Raw genomic sequence first — 14,746 nt, 5'->3', positions numbered from 1 at the left:
TTCACACTTATGACCATTGCAATATCCCCATGGTCACATGATCAAAATTCAGTGGCTTGGCAACTGACTCATATTTATACCGTTGTAGTGTCCCGGGGTCATGTGATCCCCTTTTACAACCTTCTGACAAGCAAAGTCAACGAGGAAGCCAGATTCACTTAAAAACCGTGTTACTAATTTAACAACTGCAGTGATGCGCTTAACAAATGTAGCAGGAAAAGTCAAAAAATAGGGCAAAACTCCCTTAACAAATTTCTCACTCAGCAACAGAAATTTTGGGCTCAATTGTGGTTGTAAATCGAGGACTATCTGTTCTTTCAGCTGCATTGCAATTGTTACATTCATATTTCTTTCTTTCTCCTTTACAGGACTTGTAGGCTGCTCTAATCAATCAAATCTGAGTGGTACTGTATAAAACTCCCTAAATCCATTGTTTGGATTAAAAACAGATAATCAAGATTAAAATTAAATGTAACTTGTAAAACAATCATATAAAAATAGCTATTAACTTTCCAGACTGAAACAAAACTGATTTGTCACCTGGAAAGATAACCCCAGCAGCCTTGGCCCCAAGACTTGATGAAGTAACTAATTTTTCACAGACCTTCTAAAGGCCAGAAGGGACGCGGCAAATTAAGCAATTGTAGAAAAAGATATATAAATGCTTTGAATAATTAAAAAAAAAAAGTATTACCCTGCAGGTATTGAAAGGCCTTTGAATTTGAGCCTAATTACAACCTGGGCTTTTACAGAATAAGTTCTGTAATTATAATGACTCTAGAGAAAACACATTAAACTTAAATATTTTATGTGCCTACAATCTGAAGCAATTAAAGCTCAAACACAGAGTCATCTGGGTACTCACTTTGCTCATGATACAAGGCAATTCCAAATATTGAACGGCATTGAGAAAGTTAACCTGGGCATTTGCGGATGACTTTGTATTCTTCATAGAAGAACCATTAAAAACGGGACCAATATTGATAAGAGAAATAGAGGAATTTGGGAAGGTAGCTGGCTTAAAAATTAATAAAGATAAGACCAAAATGTTAACGAAAAATGTAACAGGAAAACAGAAATTAATTGAAGAATTAGGATTACAAATAGCAAAAAAGGTTAAATATTTAGGCATATATTTGACAGCTAGATGCTCAACTATAAAGGAGAATAATTATGTAATTTTAGTTCAACAAATAAAAGAGGATTTAGAAAAATGGGGGAAACTGAAATTATCATTATTAGGGAGGATAGCAGCTATAAAGATGAATGTACTGCTGAAGCTACTTTACTTATTTCAGACAATTCCAGTAAAACTGGATAAATTTTTTTTTGTAAATCTGAATAAGATAACTACAAAACATGTGTGGGAAGGAAAAAAGGCAAGAATTAAATTAAGTACTTTGCAGGATGATAGAGGCAGACGTGGATTTGGACTCACAGCATGGGAGACATATTATAAAGCAACGAGTTTGACATGGATCAAGGAATGGGTGAATCTGAAAAACCAGAGACTGCTAACCTTGGAGGGACATGATTTGTTGATGGGGTGGCACGCCTTCTTGTGGAGCCCCAGGAACAAAACACATAGATATTTTTGCAATCATATATTAAGAGATTCATTAATTTATACATGGCAGGAAATTAAAAGTAAACACTATATGAAAGTTCCTGGATGGATATCCACAATGGTGGCGATGATACATCCCAATACCTTAGCAATTCGAAAAATGGTAAGATATTATGAAATTTTGGATCCCCAAGGAACACTAAAAACATAAGAGGAACTCAGAGATCAAGGAGTACAGATAGATTGGTGGCCCTATCTTCAGATTAAAATGAGATATAAAAAGGATCAAGAGGAAGGAGGAATTGAATTAAAACCGAATCAGTTGGATAAACTTTTACAAGCCACGGAAGAAAAACTGATTTCAAAAATATATAAATTACTTATTGGAATTTGATTTAGCAGAGGAATTAGTAAAGGGACAAATGATAGCATGAGCAAGGAATATTGGGCATAATATAGAATTGGAGGACTGGGAAAAAGTGTGGGAAAATAATTATATAATTATAACAAAGTCAGTGGTTTATAAAGAGAATCAATACAAAATGTGGTATAGATGGTATCTGGCCCCTTCGAGATTAGCAAAAATGTATTCAAATTTAAGTTCAATCTGTTGGAAGTGTAATCAGGCACAGGGCACCTTCTTCCACGTCTGGTGGCTCTGCCCAAAAATTAGGAAATATTGGGAAAAAATAAGAATTTGGCTAATAGAAATAACATCAGAAAAAATAGAACTCAAACCAGAGATTTTCCTACTAGGGATGATTAAAGAAAGCTATAGGAAAGAATTAAGTACTTAATATTACATATAGTCACTGCAGCCCAATTGGTGCTTGCCCAATATTGGAAAACTGATCAACTGCCAACAGACCAATTGATAATCCAAAAGATCTATAATTGTGCGGAAATGAACAAACTAACATTTGAAATGAAGGATAAGGTAGACTCAAAAGGTTATATAGCGTGGAATAGGTGGTATAATTGGATAACTCGTAGAAACGAGACTAAATGTAAAATTCTGTACGATAATAATAATTAACAAATATGCACCGTTAATAAGACAATGGACGTGAGACCAAAGTCACTTTTTTTAATGTATTCTCATCTGTATTAATATATGTATTTTGTATATACATGGTATAACATTTTACTTTTTATATGTTTAATAAAGTTTTGTTTTTAAAATAAAAAGAGAGAAAGTTAACCTGAATATCCCTTCAAACTAAAATGTTATCAGCTCATTTTAATAAATAATTTTAAAGTGTAAGTAATTTAAGGAAAGCATTCATAACATGAAACCAGCCTTCAGATTGTTTTTAGACAAATTGCCATTTGTAATTATGTTACACAAAAGTAATCTTCCTTATGTGGGTCTTACTAGTAATTTATTAACTATTATAACCATTTAAACAGCTTCATGCTTTTTCTTCTAAAATAGATACTAATATACAAACCTGTGATGAAGGGGGTTGAGAAGCTTCAAATTCTTCTTGTTTCCTACATGCTTCTGCTAGTGCTAATCTGTGGACAGGATCCCAAAGTTTTTCCTTGCGTTCTTTCTGAAATAAATAAATAGTAATAGATTTTTTTAAATATCAAAACTTTGTACTGTTTTTTTTACTACAATAAATTCCATATCTTATCTCAGATGTAAACTTTGAAATGAACCAATTGTCTCAAATCTTGCTTTTTACATGCAATATTTTCAATATTATAACACTTTATCAATACAGACAAGTAGAAACAAACTCCCAAGAATGCTTAAAATGCTGCTGCATGGGTAGTGCTATAAAAAAAGTTTCAGTGTTTTCTCTTAATTCAAAGGGAATAAAAATAAACTCAAACACGTCAAACAACAGATATTAGTATAAGCACTCCTTGCTTAAGGAACATTCACTATAACAATGCTGTAGGGCACTGCACGTCAAAACAACTAGACACAAGGACAGTTTTTTCCCCATGCCATCACTCTGCTAAACAATTAATTTCCAATACTGGGAATTAAATACTGTCAAACTATCTAGAAAGGCAGTATTACCATCATTATTCTCATCTTCCCTATTGCCTATCACCTTATTTTCTTATGACTATAACTTTGTTGCTTATATCTTACAATTTAAATTGTTTAATTAGTATCCTAGATTGATTTATGTTGTTTATTTAGTATCCATTACTATCACTAAGTGTTGTATCTAATATTTTATGAATTTTTACAATGATTATGATGATTTATCGCTATTGTTGTACGTACACTGAGAGCTTATGCACTGGAGGCAAATTCCTTGTGTGTCTAATCACACTTGGCAATAAAGAATTCTAATTCTAATTCATTCAGAAACCATTTGAAATTCTGAACATCTGTGCTGTTCAGGCTGTTATGGCTGTTGCAGTGCCCTCACGGTCATGATTGCAATCTGAGCACTTGGAAACCCATTCACACTTACGACTGGTTGCCAAGTGCCCCATGATCATGTGATGATCATTTGCAATTTTCCTTGGCACCTTCCCCAGAAAGTGAATGGGAAGATCACAAGAATTTCTGCCCAAGAAGACTCCCTCTTGTCTCTGGGGTCTTGATGGAAAAGGTCTGTCCTGAAATCCAAGCAGGATTTCGGCATGGAGTGTTTGCAGAAACTAACAACAAACTACCGTATTTTTCGGAGTATAAGACGTACCTTTTTCTCCCCTAAAAGGGGGTGAAAATTTAGTTACCTCCTTGCAGCAAACAGCAAGAAGAAACAGCTCCTTTCAGCTTCAGCACAGCTTAATTAGCACAAGTTGATTGGCTAATTAAGCCACTGATTGACTCTCAGCTGATTTGCTCTCAGCTGCTTTGCGCAGGGCTCTGCTGCTTGCTGCAAAGAGGTAAATTGCTGGAGCAGATTTTTTTCTTTGTGCTAATCAAGCTATGCTGAAAACGAAAATGAAAGTAAAGCAGGTGTTTGCTGTTTGCTACAAGGAGGCAAAATTGCTCAGAGGCAGAGACAGGGAAATTTCTTTTTCTTCTTTTCCTCACCAAAAAAGGGAGGTGCATCTTATACTCCGGTGCGTCTTATACTCCAAAAAATACGGTAAATGCATTTCTTTCTTTCTTTCTTTCTTTCTTTCTTTCTTTCTTTCTTTCTTTCTTTCTTTCTTTCTTTCTTTCTTTCTTTCTTTCTTTCTTTCTTTCTGTTCAAAATTACTTCAAATGTAATCGAAGTTAGGATAAAGAGTATAAAATAATACCTGTATTCTCTCTTTAAGAGCTTTAGGATAGAATTCATAACCATTTTTTAAGCCAATGTGAAATTTTCCTGAAGGATTTATCCAGTCATCTGGAATCTAAAAAAAGGAAAGAAAAGAGAAACATAAATTATATTTGGTTCGTACACTTCAAGAAATCATTGAACTATTTATAATAGAACTATTAACATCAGGTACAATTAATTTCAATGGGTATATACTCATTAGTTCAACATTTGTTTCTTCACCCTTAGAAGGAATGCATAAATTGCAGAAATATATGGCACTAAGTTTTCAGTTTGTATATAAAGTAATATTTGAGTTGTTTTCCTCTTTTTGGTATGTTCTGCTTGTAAACAACTGTACTATTATGTAACTTCTCACATAAAAGCTCTACAATATCAAATCTATGGTCGAATGGATGGAAAAGAAAATATGTAACTTATGTAAGATAAGAACTGCACTATGCATTTTTTTGGTACTTGATTGGACTTACTAACAAAATGTTCCTCTTGGAATGTAGCCTGTTTACAAGTTCTGCTCCTCACCTTGACCTTCTCCCCATTTGGGGTGCTTGGACCCTCTTTGAGTGGGGCCTCACCTGCCTCCACTCAGTCAAGGTGTTCTACCTACAACACACAACTATCGTTCTTGATGGGAGGCTCACAGTGCACTATAAAAAAAACCTTTCCTATCTTTAGGGAATCTTTTAGGTTGGAGTTGGAGACAGGTTAGTGACTATTGGCTAAAGTTTGCAACCACAAAGTTTGTAAGTAGAGGACTGTCTTTATGCACTACATATGACTGAGGCTGCAGATAACAGCCTTGGTATACTTCGTTGAGAAAAACTTTCAATCAAATTGCAAATAAGTACTGTGAAATGCTTTTCTTTGAAAGGTAAATAGGCCCTTTGAAAAATGTGGGGGTGCAACTTTCTGCAATTCTTTAAACTAAATTTTGTGAATTTTCAAGAAATGTATTTTCTTTAAGGTCTTGCAGAGAGGTGCTATGAATGCATCCACGCAGGTTCCAAAGCATTTTTTTTTGTCCCCAGATCCAAAACACTGCACAATTTATTGCAAATAAACATAAGGCTATAAAACATCAGATGGCTGTAAATATATTACCATCAAACATATTTAACAGACATATATTTATGGTAAATTCTTAAAAAAATCCTTTGCTTTTAGACATTATGACTTAAGTAGAGGTAAATATGAATGCAACTATATTTTTAAATCAGCTCAAGGTAATTTCTCATAACAAGTCATCTTAATGCGCATATACAGCTGGACAATATCGTAAGTTTTGTTTCAAAAGAGAACATCAAAATTTAATCCCAAATACTGTTACCTTTAAAATTCTTCCTGAAAGACCAGTAATTTCTCCATTTTTTGCTTCTGTAACGGTTGAAGTATTTACATCTCCACTGCCAGTTGTATCAATTATGTCAACTATCTTGGGTTTTCCGTCAGTTGTGATCTAGACAATAAATAAAAGCACATATGATACATGAATATTCTATTTTATAACATAAATAAAACTGCTACATGGATTAGAATAATGCTATCTGTTACAGCAGACACTGCCTAAATTTATTTTAATAAATGTAATTCAGCCTTTTCTAAAGCCAAGTTGATTGACAACATAAATTTATTAATTCACAAACTATTGTGGGATTATGAGTCTCTCCCAAAATTTGGTACAACTATTAAGACAACCCTCTCCAATCATGCAATGTTAGTCATTTAAAACGAATTATTTTTATAATAGCAATAACACATGCATTTTAGAGAGTTTGAAACAAACGTAAAGGTGAAAAATGCTTAATAAAAATATTTTATATATATAAAAATCAAAGGTAACACTTGGTACACTAGAGTTTATAAATATGCATCCTATAAAGAGTGAGAGGAATAGGAATTCAAATTATGTAAGAGGAAGAAGATAAAGTGGAAACTGTCACAAAGAAGACAGTATGGAAAATCAACTGGAAGGATACGACAAAGCAGAGACAGATTTTTATTGGCTATGATGAAACAATGATGCAAAATTCATTTGAAAAGCAGCTTTAGCATCAAAGCAAGATACTGTAGCAACTGTCTTAATCCAAAACTAAATAATATAATTGCTTTCAAGTCAAGCTTAATACAACCAATTATTTAATTTTTGTTTTTATTACAGGATTCTGTATGCTGCCTACCATTGGATTTTAATCAGTTTAACAGATCTCATATGTAACAAGAGGCAGATTAAGGCAAAAGCAGCGCTAACCAAACTCAGCCTTAAGTAATGGACTAGATTTAAGGTTTTAATTTTTAGGATGGCAACACTGAAGGTGGTGGGTTTTTTTGGTCTGTCTTTAAGTTTGATACATGGACAACCTCGTTTAGTTTTCTTGGTAATATTTTTAAGTGGTGTGCCACTGCCTTCTTGCTAGAAGAGACACAGAGTGACTGGCACAAAATCTGTAGTCTTAGTTACTACAGGTGACTAAGGTGTGACCAGAACCCAGATTTTATAATTCCCAGTTACCATACCACTGGCCCTAACTTGCTCTCAAAGAACTTTTACTTGCTACTTTTTCAACAAAATTTACATTGTGAATCCATTTGCATAATGATTGTACTTTCCAAAAGCATGACAAGTACATTATATTTTAAAACATTTCATTTTGAGTTTTATTTGTAAAACAGAAATTTAGGGCCTATATTCTGAATTATTAAATGTTACAAAATGCATATAATAAAAGAGTAACACTAAGTTTAATTGTAACTTTATATTCAATGTTTCTTAAATTATATTCTAGGGTACATGACTGTTCCCCAAGAAAGTTAAAGAGATTTCACAAGCTTTTCCAAACATCCAAGGGTTTTTTTTTGTTTTTTTTTGGTCATTTGGATTCATGCATAGCTACGGTAAATATTGGATCCAAAAATAACTAAACATCAAAATTTCATCTTTACCAATTTTTCTAGACAATGAAGACAAAATATAAATGCACATATTCCATTAATGAATATATGAATTGCAAAATATTATGAACACACATAGATGAGATATTCAGATCTCTCTCTCAAATATCTCACTAAACAATTAAAAAATCAATGGAAAAAAATGTGGCTTTTTAAATGGAAAAGGCTTTTAACTGAAAATAAAGAAACCATAACCTGAATCAAGTTGCTTCCTGTACCTTAACAGGGGAAAAGGTTGCAGCCTGACAACATAAGAATTTTAAAACTATAACTGTTAGGGAACTATGTAGGTTAATGGGGAGGATTCAGCATATATGACCAGATGCATTCCCTGTAATCCATGAACCATGTTGCATTTAGTAATTAAACATCTTCAGTCTCATCTCTTTCCTCATTAATGTTGTTTTAAATTACATGATGTACCTGAATTTGAACAAGAGCGACCAAAGGGCAGTTTAAAGAGTCTATAGTCATCACTTTTTTAACCTGATAACTACATCTAAGCCTTTCATAAATCTCAATTTAAAATTATACTGCTGCCTGGCTGTTTTTTAATTTGATTTGACAAGAGCAAGGTAACATGCTCATAGAAATCCTTTAACTTTCTGCTAATTATGAATTGAAGCATTCCCATACAATTAAATTCCAATTAATTAATCACTGTTAAATGTGTCAAGCACAGTCAACACAATTATAGTTTCAGAATATTGCACAATTGTTGGCATGGCAAAACTAGTTTGGGCTTTTCCCCCCTCCCACCTATGAAGAATTAATTACAGCAAGTGCGTAAAACATTTAATAATATACCTGACTCTTTGTTTTTTCCTGAAATTTGACATCCTTCAGTTTTCACAATCCCATTTACAAGTTCAGCCAGTTTTAAGAGGATCGCACATAATTCTTAATTATATTTTGTACAGGTGAAGCAACTTCATTCAATAACATAGTATTTCATGTGTAACAGAGTTTAAAGAGTTCAATATTATAACTTATAATAACAATCTTGCTAATTTATAAAGATGACTGCAACACTTTTATTGATACTTCACTTAACAACCCCATTTCTCTTTACTTCAATATAATGCATATAACATCCACTGATAACAACATGTGAAGGAAATTCAAACTACAAACATTAAGGCTGGGTAAAACATCTGAAAATTTCTTCACAACATTTGTTAACGTGAACAAAGCCCCTCTTTGAAACACCAAAGCAGCCTCGGTTTTTGCCAAAGATTTGTACAGATGTTTATGCACAAAGAAAATTTCCACTGGGATTATTAGTGAAAGGAGTATGCGACAATATGTACAAGCCTTACAAAGACATAACTATTTTAACATTTAAGAGACATGTGAAATTAGGCATCCCTTTCAAATGCCTTGTTGCTAAGTGAGACATTTATTGAGTTTTGCCACATTTTATAACCTTTCTAACCATAGTGGTTAAGTGAATCTGTGCAGTTGTTAAGTTAGTAACACAGTTGTTAAGTGAATCTGGTTTCCCCATTAACTTGCTTGTCAGAAGGTCACAAAAGAGAATTATATGACCCTGGGACACCACAACCGTCATAAATATGAACCACTTGTCAAGCCTCTGAATGTAAATCATGTGACCATAAGGTCATAAATGTGAAAAATGGTCCTGTCCCTTTTTTCAGTGTCAATGTAACTTCGAACGGTTAATAAACGAACTGTTGTAAGTCAAGGACTACCTGTACATGGATATACAGTTAATCATCTGACTTTAAGCTATTTTGAGATTATTTTTACTTTACCTGCTTCAAAGCTACCATACACAGAGAACATAAATTTATTTATTTGCCATCTTGTCATCTGCTACTTTAATTTCTTATGGGGAAATTTTAAAGAAGCTTTCAGAGGCCAATAATAATGATGATGATGATGATGATGATGATGGGGGCACTTGGTACCATGTCCAAGAATTTTACAAAACACATCAAGAAATTGCAGCTTCCTGCAATAACACCAGCGGAACTGCAAAAAACTGTGCTACTCAGAACATTGTACATCTTAAGAAGGTACTTGGTTGATACCTAGGATGCTGGCAGCAATCCGTATCAACCATTAGTACCAGTCAATCGTATTTGTGACACATTTTTAAATGTTCAGTTGACTGAGTTTCCTATTTAATGAATAAAAGAGATAATAATAATAATAAAAATCCCATCATTCTAAAGTTGCCTGACCCAAAATCGCAAGTGGAAAAAAAGAAGATATGAATTAGGTTGTGTCTTTCTTATCCCAATAAGCAGCTCCTTTTTGAATTAAAACTTTCTCCTTGAGCTTTTCCAAAGGAAGCAGGCCTTTAACCCCTTTCCCCAAGGACGACCAACATTTTACACCAAGAAGGCCACTCAACTTTCTTTGTGTCTTCTCCATGCCTATTATCTAGCTTTTTGCTATGTATTGAACTACAAAGCCTGCTCAACTAGGCGGTTTGGCAGCTGAAGGGCAACAGCGGGAGGAAATGCTGTGAAAAACAAATCTCTCTTACACTGTTATTCAACCGAAAGTATGAAGTACAGGTAGTCCTCGATTTACAACGGTTCACTTAGTGACCATTTGAAGTTACAACGGCACTGAAAAAAAATATGACATGACCATTTTTCACACTTACAACCGCTACAGCATCCCCGTGGTCACGGGATTTGCATTCGGATGCTTATCAAACCAACTCACTTTTATGACGGGTTGCAGCATCCTGGGATCACGCAATCCCCTTTTTGCGACCTTCTGACAAGCAACGTCCACCGGGGGAGGAACCCGGATTCACTTAACAACCGTGACTAATCTAACCACTGCAAAGATTCAGGGGACAAGAAAAGCGGGTCAAAACTCACTTGAACCAATCAATGTCTCCATTAGCCACAGAAATGTTGGGGGGGCTCAATTGTGGTCGTAAGTCGAGGACTGCCTGTAGCGGGAAGAAGATAAGACAAAGAAAGGGGGGAAATAATAATAATAATACAATTTAAGGCTAGGGAGACCTCCGTTGGCATCTCACCTGCATGCCCGGAGCGCCGGGATCCACACCCGTGTCTAAAATGGCCAAGAGAACACCCCGTCCATCATATTCCGGGTACCGGGAAAGGAAGGCGGTAGCTCCGGTTTCCTTCTTGGGCAGAAGCCCTTGAAACGGGAACTGCTCGTCTCCAGCCGACGCCGCCATGTTGAAAACAAGGGAGAGGGAAGGAGAGGTTAAAGGAGACACCAGACACGAACCCGACACGGAAAGACAAGAAAGTGCCGCGCAGCCCGAGGTGACGCAACGGCTCTCTTAGAAAGAAACGCTCCAGAAGGAAGGAAGGGAAAGGGGAAAAAAAAGGGCGCAGGCTTCTTTTCCCTCCGAGCGCATGCGCCGCCGTCCTAGCCAATAGCAACGATAAGCACAACCCGGCGGGTGTGCTACGTCACGAGCGCTCTCCGCCTGCGAGGGAGATTTGATCGTGCCTGGGCTTTGTTTAGCGAGACTTTGGAACAGCCTCTCAAATTACAGCGCGGTTCGCTCTTGCTGGTAGTGGATCGTGACTGTAGACCAATGAGAAAGGGGAAGGGTTTCTTAAAGGGGTAGCAGGTTAATAATCCTTTTGGGCAGGGTTGGGCAAATGTGGCCCTTTTACAACCTTGGCTGTCTCAGGAATTCTGGGAGTTGAAGTCCACAGGTTGTAAAAGGGCCATTTGGCCATCCCTGCCTTTAGGCTCTCTCCTTCTTTCGTGGCTTCAACTCTCGTTGTAATTAAAGTCACCGCGCTCGGCTTCGTCTTATTTCAAACAACGCGAGATCTTAATGCTGTTTGTTCGCTGGTGCGGGACGGGGATGGTGGTCGCTTCGATGCAATGCAATGCAATGCAATGCAATGCAGTGCGATGGCAATAGATCTGGAAGGGACCTTGGAGGTCTTCTAGTCCAGCCCCCTGCTCAAGCAGGAGAACCTATACTACTTTTATTTATTTTTATTTATTTTATTTATTTTTCGTCACGCTTGTATTTGATAACAGATACAAATGTAAACATAATTATGAATACATGAAATGGATACCAATAAAAGGAAACATTAGGACAGGGACGATAGGCACACTGGTGCTCTTAAGCACGCCCCTTAAAGACCTCTTAGGAATGGGGTGAGGTCTACAGTAGACAGTCTTAGGTTAAAATTTTGGGGGTTTACTTCAGATAAGTGACTGTCTAGACTCTAGTCCAATGTTTCTCAACCTTGGAAGCTTGAAGATGGGTGGACTTCAACTCCCAGAAGATAGTTGAAGTCCACCCATCTTCAAACTACCAAGGTTGAAAAACACTGGTCTAGTCTCTTAAAAACCAGTGATGGGAATGCCCATGATTTCTGGAGGCAAGCTGTTCCACTGGTTCATTGTCCTCACTGTTAGGAAATATCTCCTTAATTCTAGGTTGTTTCTCTCTTTGATTAGTTTCCAACCATTGTTGGAATGGTGGTTTGTGGAGAATAATTTGATCCCCTCTTCTTTGTGGCAGCCCCTCAAATACTGAAAGCCTGCTGTCATATCGCCCCTAATTCTTCTTTTCCTTAGATTAGCCAAGCCCAAATCCTGCAAATGTTCTTCATATGTTTTAGTCTCCAGGTCTTTGATCATTTTAGTTGCTCTTCTCTGAACTTTTTCAAAAGTCTCAACATCTATTTTTGTAGTAACGTGACCAAAACTGGATGCAGTATTTCAGGTGTGGTCTTATTAGGGTTTTATAAAACGGTACTGATACTTCACGTGATCTTGGTTCTGTGCCTCTGTTTCTATAACCCAGGATTGTATTAGCTTTTTGGGTGGCGGCTGCACACTGCTGGCTCATATTCAAGTGATCATTCACTAGGACTCCAAGGTCCCTCTCATGGTTTAGATGGTTTTAGAGAAAGACATTGGATACCTGGAATGTGTGCTGGAAAAGGACGATGACCACGGAGACCCAAGTGCAAGACTGGGACATTCACAGGGCACTGCTCTGGACTAAAAAGAATACCTACCATCAATCTGATTCCTAAAGAAACTTTCTTACCCTGCCTCTTCTTTCTCCTCCCTCCATAGTATTTACTGCAATTATCTTTTCACCACTGTATAATTTTGTTCAGATGTATTTTTTTCATTTCAAAATAAGCATCATTTTTGAGTAATAACCCTTATCCCTTGTACAGTAGGAAATGTATATCATTTGAAGTTATTTTTTAAAATATATTTGTACGGTAACTTTAAGAAACAGTAAAGAGTGCAAACATTATTAAAAAAACCTTTTCAGAAAAGCGAGAATGTAAACATGCAGCTTTTTTCTGATTTTACCTCCTAGGCTTATACAGTCAAAATTTCTAAAAGCTGTTCTTCAGTTACTTCAGAGCACTTCAAATGCTACCATATACCGTAATTGGAATGGTTGGTGAGAGATAAGAAGACTTTCAGATCAGTTCTATGGCCATTTAAGAGTTCTGGACAATGGCTGTTATATTGTGGTGTGGTGACCAAAAATGAGTTGATCAGATGTTTGTTCAAAACATTGGCTTTGTCATTTGAATTCGTTCCTTCCTTCCTGTCTCCAGAAGTTGTGAATGCTCCAACACTGGAAATTTTTAAGAAAAGATTGGACAACCATTTGTCTGAAATGATATAGGGTTTCCTGCAATGATAGGATTTAATTTTTTTTAATACCGGTTCTGTGGGTGTGGCTTGGTGGGCGTGGCTTGGTCATGTGACTGGGTGGGCGTGGCCAACTCGATGTCACTCATGTCAAGAGGTGCTTCACCTTGCCTGGCCTTGTGACCATGGGGATGCTCCAACGGTTGTAAGTGTGAAAAACAGTCATAAGTCACTTTTTTCAGTGCCATTGTAACTTTGAATGGTCACTGTTGTAAATCAAGGATTACCTGTACAAAAATACAAAAAGCTTCTTTGCTTGCAAAAAGCTGCCCTAAATACCAATCATTAGATTAGAAATACCTGCAAGCCGGAGTTACAAATCAGGCAGGGTGCCAGAGCACCTTGAGGAATTAAAATAGTTAAAATGCAATGATAACTATCAACAGCCAACTCTTGCTCATAAAGTGAAACCCTTTAGCAGAGAGGTCATTTAAGCTCTCCAGAAAGAGCACACCCAGGAGAAGCAATCCTTAGATCCATTTGCACCACTTAAAGATACCAGCTGGTCTCACTCACCTCATAAGATATCCTAAAGAAATCATCCAGATTTAAGGAAAGATCATATGCCCCCCAGAAAGGCAGTAAAAAAATCAGTGCCAAGTTTGCATCCTGCCTCTTGGAAGTACACCCCAAAAGGACAGTGCCAAGAACCACTAAAGCAGTGAAGGAAGACCCCCTCCCCAGATAGAAAAAGCACTTGAGATACGCCTAACTACAAAAAAAGCAATTAACACTAGAATGAAGCAAAGGAGCAAACGCAGTAGCTATTGCTTGTTAAACCAATTACCAGAACAAATAGACACAGGAACTATCCGGATTTCTGAAGCTGCTTCTTTTCAGGAACAGAGATTAATATTTTTCCTTCCAAACAAAGCTGAATAGGGAAAGTTATCCCATCAATAAACACAGGATTAAATATCACCAAGCACAGAATTAAACTTCACCAAAAACCAGTTTTTAGACTAAATGCCAGAAAGGTATGTAAACTCACGTTTGAATGTCAATCTTTCTAGCTAGCCAAGAAGCCTTGCTGAATGTCACTCATTTTGATTCCTTGTCATTAAAAGCTTCTTTCTGGCAGCTCTGCTTCTTTATTCAATTATTTCTTGCTGATCGTTGCATCCCGGCTGGAAGAACTCCCAACAGGGGAGTATTTCCTCCCAACAGCAGTGTAAAAAGCTTAAAACAACCCTTCCCCTTTAAGAAAGTCAAGCAAAGTACCAACAAAGAAAAAAAAAAGTACCAGCAAAAAAAAAAAAAAACCCTCCGGAGAAGCTCAGGCAACAGTAAGTCTAGGCGTACTGCC

The 14,746-nt window shown here is 36.4% G+C and overlaps 1 protein-coding gene across 4 annotated transcripts in view; it reads right to left on the bottom strand.

The window, feature by feature from the left end:
• TPP2 (tripeptidyl peptidase 2) overlaps positions 1-11,554 on the bottom strand; it is a 63,424-nt gene extending 51,870 nt beyond the window's left edge. For all 4 annotated transcript variants that reach the window (XR_015734560.1, XR_015734561.1, XM_034418058.3 and 1 more), the window contains exons 1-4: positions 10,790-11,554; positions 6,143-6,271; positions 4,793-4,888; positions 3,019-3,123 (exon numbers count right to left, since the gene is read on the bottom strand). Coding sequence is in view for 2 of the 4 variants with exons in the window: in XM_034418058.3 (XP_034273949.1) it covers positions 3,019-3,123; positions 4,793-4,888; positions 6,143-6,271; positions 10,790-10,954 (495 nt within the window). In the remaining 2 variants the exon portion in view is untranslated. The remainder of the gene's footprint in view (positions 1-3,018; positions 3,124-4,792; positions 4,889-6,142; positions 6,272-10,789) is intronic.
• Positions 11,555-14,746: the final 3,192 nt, after the last annotated feature.

The sequence above is a fragment of the Pantherophis guttatus genome, chromosome 5 (genome assembly GCF_059756535.1).
Source record: "Pantherophis guttatus breed Tessera chromosome 5, ASM5975653v1, whole genome shotgun sequence".
Taxonomy (NCBI): Eukaryota; Metazoa; Chordata; class Lepidosauria; order Squamata; family Colubridae; genus Pantherophis; species Pantherophis guttatus.
Note: the sequence above shows the minus strand (reverse complement) of the source record. Positions and strands in the feature narration are given on the sequence as shown.